General features: G+C 46.5%; 1 protein-coding gene across 7 annotated transcripts in view; it reads right to left on the bottom strand.

Annotated features, from left to right (window-relative positions):
• foxp4 (forkhead box P4) overlaps positions 1 to 7500 on the bottom strand; it is a 178592-nt gene that overhangs the window by 30840 nt on the left and 140252 nt on the right. For all 7 annotated transcript variants that reach the window (XM_014166823.2, XM_045705236.1, XM_014166826.2 and 4 more), the window contains 2 exons: positions 3206 to 3293; positions 1775 to 1858 (listed from right to left, as the gene is read on the bottom strand). In XM_014166823.2, the coding sequence (XP_014022298.1) occupies positions 1775 to 1858; positions 3206 to 3293 (172 nt within the window). The remainder of the gene's footprint in view (positions 1 to 1774; positions 1859 to 3205; positions 3294 to 7500) is intronic.

Here is a 7500-nt window from a genome sequence, read left to right as displayed (position 1 = left end):
TGTGTATAATCAGAGGATGTGTATAAGAGGATGTGTATCATGAGAGGATGTGTATAATCAGAGGATGTGTATCATGAGAGGATGTGTATCATCAGAGGATGTGTATCATCAGAGGATGTGTATCATCAGAGGATGTGTATAATCAGAGGATGTGTATAATCAGAGGATGTGTATCATGAGAGGATGCGTATAATCAGAGGATGTGTATCATGAGAGGATGTGTATAATCAGAGGATGTGTATAATCAGAGGATGTATATCATCAGAGGATGTGTATCATCAGAGGATGTGTATAATCAGAGGATGTGTATAATCAGAGGATGTGTATCATCAGAGGATGTGTATCATCAGAGGATGTGTATCATCAGAGGATGTGTATCACCAGAGGATGTGTATCACCAGAGGATGTGTATCATCAGAGGATGTGTATTATGAGAGGATGTGTATAATCAGAGGATGTGTATCATCAGAGGATGTGTATCATCAGAGGATGTGTATCATCAGAGGATGTGTATCATGAGAGGATGTGTATCATGAGAGGATGTGTATAATCACAGGATGTGTATCATCAGAGGATGTGTATTATCAGAGGATGTGTATCATGAGAGGATGTGTATAATCAGAGGATGTGTATCATCAGAGGATGTGTATCATCAGAGGATGTGTATCATCAGAGGATGTGTATCATGAGAGGATGTGTATCATGAGAGGATGTGTATAATCACAGGATGTGTATAATCAGAGGATGTGTATCATCAGAGGATGTGTATTATCAGAGGATGTGTATCATGAGAGGATGTGTATAATCAGAGGATGTGTATCATCAGAGGATGTGTATCATGAGAGGATGTGTATCATCAGAGGATGTGTATCATCAGAGGATGTGTATCATCAGAGGATGTGTATCATGAGAGGATGTGTATCATCAGAGGATGTGTATAATCAGAGGATGTGTATAATCAGAGGATGTGTATCATCAGAGGATGTGTATAATCAGAGGATGTGTATCATGAGAGGATGTGTATAATCAGAGGATGTGTATAATCACAGGATGTGTATAATCAGAGGATGTGTATCATCAGAGGATGTGTATAATCAGAGGATGTGTATAATCAGAGGATGTGTATAATCAGAGGATGTGTATCAGAGGATGTGTATCATGAGAGGATGTGTATCATCAGAAGATGTGTATCATCAGAAGATGTGTATAATCAGAGGATGTGTATAATCAGAGGATGTGTATCATCAGAGGATGTGTATAATCAGAGGATGTGTATAATCAGAGGATGTGTATCATCAGAAGATGTGTATCATCAGAAGATGTGTATAATCAGAGGATGTGTATAATCAGAGGATGTGTATCATCAGAGGATGTGTATCATCAGAGGATGTGTATAATCAGAGGATGTGTATCATCAGAGGCGGAGTGGAGCCGGTCTCCCCACACTCAAATAATTCTGCCCAAACTTCAATAATTTATTTGGATAAAGCTTGTGTGGTTTTGTGATTTATGTTGGTATTGTGATCAAAGGTTATGGAATTCTTCTAATCAGATTATTACTCCATTATCAAATAGTTTATTACAGGGACCTGTGCTCATATAGAAATCAAGAAAAACAACCCTTATGCATATTTACATACTAATAATGAACGCTATAGATAACACTAAAGTGAATAAAGGCCAACTGTTAGCCTCACTGATCAGCAGAGGACGCAAACACCTGCTACAGCACAGTGAGAGGTAAGGGGTTAGGGGTGAGAGGTCAGGTACTCACAGGTTGGTTGAAAGGCTTTGGCTCCGATGGGCGCATGTGCAGGTGGGTCATCATGGCCTGCAGCCGCTCACTCTCCTTGGCCAGCTGAGAAAAACACACACACACACACACACACACACACACACACACACACACACACACACACACACACACACACACACACACACACACACACACACACACACACACACACACACACACACACACACACACACACACACACACACACACACACAGACAGACAGACACACACGTCAGCAAAACTGTACTTTTTGAGTCAATGATTACTATTGTCATAGACGAGAAGCACGGTAGTAAGGAATAGACTCAAGCTCCATTCACACCAACCTGGGTTTGTCTTGTTGTTTATAGACTCCAGGTTTATTCTCACACTGTGGACTTGATAATATCCAGTCAAGCCACATCAGCCTCCCATTAAAGCAGTAAAACACAGATATTTAGGGGAGGCTGTGAAGTAATGGGTGTTTGTGTTAGCATGTGGTGGTGTGTGTGTGTGTGCGTGTGCGTGTGTGTGTTTCAGGGCTGTTCTCACTGTCTCACAGCACCAGTCTCCCCAGGCACAGAGAGAGAGATGGGAACCCTCTCTACACACACACCTAACATTTTCTCACACATTACACACACACTCTCGCAGACACATACACACTAGCCTGCAGTCACTTGTCCCTGTTTGCCATTGCTAACTGCAGTTTAGTGGGTGCTACTGTGCTATAGCCTGTGGAAACGCCTCCCTGCATCTCTACTGAGCGACATCTCAGTCAGCGAGCCAACACACCACAGCCAGGGGGCCAGCTAGTGAACAGGATGGTGTGTGAGAGACAGAGGCCTGGAGAAGCTGGCTGAATGAGGCCAGCACTAGGCTGTGTGCGTAGTAGTATGGCAGCATTGAGTGAATGTGTGTAAGATGTGTGTGTATGTATGTACTATAACAGGGCAGTAGTGGGGTAGGTGACATGGCAGGGGAAAGGGGAGAGGACGGGAGGCCTGATGTGATGTGACACTGCCTGTCTCTCTGTCACTTTGTGTTGCCCAGCGGTGGCTTCAGGCTTGGGGCTCAATGCCGTTTACCAGGGGGACCAGGGCCACAGCTAACCCGAACCCCAGCTCCAACACCCTGGGTTCGCCACTATGCTGTTTGGGGGTTCTTGTGGGGTGTTTGGCTGCATCATCTTGATGTCGACCCCTCTTCCTCCTCCTCCTTCCACCCAGTAGAAAGGGACTGGACTGGGAGGTTTATAATTGGAGCCTGTGATGCCAGTAGAAAGGGACTGGACTGGGAAGTTTATAATTGGAGCCTGTGATGCCAGCTTTCCTCTTTAAATTACAAGCTCCAGTGCTTTCACTAAACCCCCAGCCTGGCTCAGACAAGTACAGACACCGAGAATGACTGTGTGTGTGTGTTTGTCCCACCTGTATCTCCAGCTGTTGGACCACCTGCATCTGCACCCTGCACTGGGCTGTACTGCGGTCATCCAGAGCATGCTCATTGTTCAGATGCCTGAGAAAGCAGGAAAGAGTGACAGGAAGGGGGAGAGATAGAGGAAGGGGGAGAGATAGAGGAAGGGGTAGAGATAGAGGAAGGGGGAGAGATAGATGAAGGAGAAGAGATAGGGGGAGAGATAGAGGAAGGAGAAGAGATAGGGGAGAGATAGAGGAAGAGGGAGAGATAGAGGAAGGAGAAGAGATAGAGGAAGGGGTAGAGATAGAGGAAGGAGAAGAGATAGAGGAAGGGGTAGAGATAGAGGAAGGAGAAGAGATAGAGGAAGGGGTAGAGATAGAGGAAGGAGAAGAGATAGAGGAAGGAGAAGAGATAGAGGGAGAGGAAGGGGTAGAGAGAGGGAGGAAGAGAGATAGAGGAAGGAGAAGAAATAGAGGGAGAGGAAGGGGTAGAGATAGAGGGAGAGGAAGGGGTAGAGATAGATGAAGGAGAAGAGATAGGGGGAGAGATAGAGAAAGGAAGAAAGATAGAGGAAGGAGAAGAGATAGAGGAAGGGGTAGAGATAGAGGAAGGAGAAGAGATAGAGGGAGAGATAGAGGGAGGGGAATACAACTGGGTTATAACCTACATGACAAGCAAAAGAACGCATATTAATCTGTAATTAACACATATTCAATGGAACACCAGATAGATGTGTCTGTGTGTGTGTGTGTGTGTGTGTGTGTGTGTGTGTGTGTGTGTGTGTGTGTGTGTGTGTGTGTGTGTGTGTGTGTGTGTGTGTGTCATTCCCAGAAGACAGTAGGGAGATAGTTGTGAGTGAGTGTGGATGCTTGCAGCAGACACATAAGCTCCAGTTTGTGTGATTCCGGCCAATGGTGACTTCATTTAAATAAATATTCACATTTATGTGACTGCAGATATTTGTTTATTTTCCTGTTTAGAGCTTTTCAAGAGACCAGAGGGCTTTACACTCCTATCGAGACAGACACACACGGAAAGACATGGAAACACATGGAAACACACAACAGTGGGCTTGCACCAAACACTTCTTAGTATAAAATAGATTTCCTCCTCACAGAAAAAAACCCACAACCAAGTCAAGACATGAGAGTTAACTGTTGAACTCAGTGTTAAACAAAATGACCAGTTTACACAGTGGAGGAGAGAGTGAGTAAGAGGAAGTTATGTAAAGAATAATATTATAAGTATACCATTTCCTTTTAGTGTAAAAGCTAACTGTGTGTGTGTGTGTGTGTGTCCTGCTCTTTGGGCCATGCACTCAGAGTGTATCAGAGGAACACCTGGATAATAGTTCATGTGTTATCAGAACACCTGGATAATAGTTCATGTGTTATCAGAACACCTGGATAATAGTTCATGTGTTATCAGAACACCTGGATAATTGTTCATGTGTTATCACAGGAACACCTGGATAATAGTTCATGTGTTATCAGAACACCTGGATAATAGTTCATGTGTTATCAGAACACCTGGATAATAGTTCATGTGTTATCAGAACACCTGGATAATAGTTCATGTGTTATCAGAACACCTGGATAATAGTTCATGTGTTACCAGAACACCTGGATAATAGTTCATGTGTTATCAGAACACCTGGATAATAGTTCATGTGTTATCAGAACACCTGGATAATAGTTAATGTGTTATCAGAACACCTGGATAATAGTTCATGTGTTATCAGAACACCTGGATAATAGTTCATGTGTTATCAGAACACCTGGAAAATAGTTCATGTGTTATCAGAACATCTGGATAATAGTTCATGTGTTATCAGAACATCTGGATAATAGTTCATGTGTTATCAGAACACCTGGATAATAGTTCATGTGTTATCAGAACACCTGGATAATAGTTCATGTGTTATCAGAACACCTGGATAATAGTTCATGTGTTATCAGAACACCTGGATAATAGTTCATGTGTTATCAGAACACCTGGATAATAGTTCATGTGTTATCAGAACACCTGGATAATAGTTCATGTGTTATCAGAACACCTGGATAATAGTTCATGTGTTATCAGAACACCTGGATAATAGTTCATGTGTTATCAGAACACCTGGATAATAGTTCATGTGTTATCAGAACACCTGGATAATAGTTCATGTGTTATCAGAACACCTGGATAATAGTTCATGTGTTATCAGAACACCTGGATAATAGTTCATGTGTTATCAGAACACCTGGATAATAGTTCATGTGTTATCACAGGAACAGAGAGAGGATCTACTCTCTGATTTACACTTCTGCCCCCCTGAAATGTGTGTGTCTGAATGGTGGCACTGTTTGTTTCCTCTGGTGTGGGAGGATTCAGGACCTTCTGACCTCCCTCCCTCCCTCCCTCCCTCCCTCCCTCCCTCCCTCCCTCCCTCCCTCCCTCCCTCCCTCCCTCCCTCCCTCCTCCCTCCCTCCCATCCCCCTCTTTCCCCCTCCACTCCTCATTCCCACCCTCCCTCGCCCCTTCCCTCATTACCACCCTCCCTCCCTCCCCCTTTGTCCCTCCCTATCCCCACTTTCCCCCTCCCTTCCTCATTCCCGCCCTACCTCCCTACCCCCTCTTTCCCCCTCCCTCCTTCCATCCCTCCGTCTCTCCCTCTCCCTCCCTCATTCTCTCCCTCCCTCTCCCGTTTTCTCTGCTCATGACAACTCTGAGACGTGTGTGTGTGGCGTTTAGAGAATCATGACCCAGTGTGTGCATGTTTAAGAGAACGGGGAGTTGGGCAATATCAGAAGGAAAGAAGAAATGAAACAATAACAATGATGTCATGGCATAGCTAATCCCAGCATAGATAGACGGCTCAAGTGCATGATAATATTAACAAAAACATGATCTCACCCTTTTCCCTCCACTCCCCCTCTCTCCTCCACTCCCTAACTCTCCTCTCCTCAACTCCCCCTCTCTCCTCCACTCCCTAACTCTCCTCTCCTCAACTCCCCCTCTCTCCTCCACTCCCTAACTCTCCTCTCCTCAACTCCCCCTCTCTCCTCCACTCCCTAACTCTCCTCTCCTCAACTCCCCCTCTCTCCTCCACTCCCTAACTCTCCTCTCCTCAACTCCCCCTCTCTCCTCCACTCCCTAACTCTCCTCTCCTCAACTCCCCCTCTCTCCTCCACTCCCTAACTCTCCTCTCCTCAACTCCCCCTCTCTCCTCCACTCCCTAACTCTCCTCTCCTCAACTCCCCCTCTCTCCTCCACTCCCTAACTCTCCTCTCCTCAACTCCCCCTCTCTCCTCCACTCCCTAACTCTCCTCTCCTCAACTCCCACTCTCTCCTCTCCTCCACTCCTCCACTCCCTAACTCTCCTCTCCTCAACTCCCACTCTCTCCTCCACTCCCTAACTCTCCTCTCCTCAACTCCCCCTCTCTCCTCTCCTCCACTCCTCCACTCCCTAACTCTCCTCTCCTCAACTCCCCCTCTCTCCTCTCCTCCACTCCCCAACTCTCTACTCCTCCACTCCCCAACTCTCTACTCCTCCACTCCCCAACTCTCTACTCCTCCACTCCCTAACTCTCTACTCCTCTCCTCCACTCCCCCTCTCTCCTCTCCTCCACTCCCCAACTCTACTCCTCCACTCCAACTCTCTACTCCTCCACTCCCCAACTCTCTACTCCTCCACTCCAACTCTCTACTCCTCCACTCCCCAACTCTCTACTCCTCCACTCCCCAACTCTCTACTCCTCCACTCCCTAACTCTCCTCCACTCCCTAACTCTCTACTCCTCTCCTCCACTCCCCAACTCTCTACAACTCCACTCCAACTCTCTACTCCTCCACTCCCTAACTCTCTACTCCTCCACTCCCTAACTCTCTACTCCTCCACTCCCTAACTCTCTACTCCTCCACTCCCCAACTCTCTACTCCTCCACTCCCCAACTCTCTACTCCTCCACTCCCTAACTCTCTACTCCTCCACTCCCTAACTCTCTACTCCTCCACTCCCCAACTCTCTACTCCTCCACTCCCTAACTCTCTACTCCTCCACTCCCCAACTCTCTACTCCTCCACTCCCTAACTCTCTACTCCTCCACTCCCTAACTCTCTACTCCTCTCCTCCACTCCCTAACTCTCTACTCCTCTCCTCCACTCCCCCTCTCTCCTCTCCTCCACTCCCCAACTCTCTACTCCTCCACTCCCCAACTCTCTACTCCTCCACTCCCCAACTCTCTACTCCTCCACTCCCTAACTCTCTACTCCTCCACTCCCTAACTCTCTACTCCTCCACTCCCTAACTCTCTACTCCTCCACTCC

The sequence above is a fragment of the Salmo salar genome, chromosome ssa22, assembly GCF_905237065.1.
Source record: "Salmo salar chromosome ssa22, Ssal_v3.1, whole genome shotgun sequence".
Taxonomy (NCBI): domain Eukaryota; kingdom Metazoa; phylum Chordata; class Actinopteri; order Salmoniformes; family Salmonidae; genus Salmo; species Salmo salar.
Note: the sequence above shows the minus strand (reverse complement) of the source record. Positions and strands in the feature narration are given on the sequence as shown.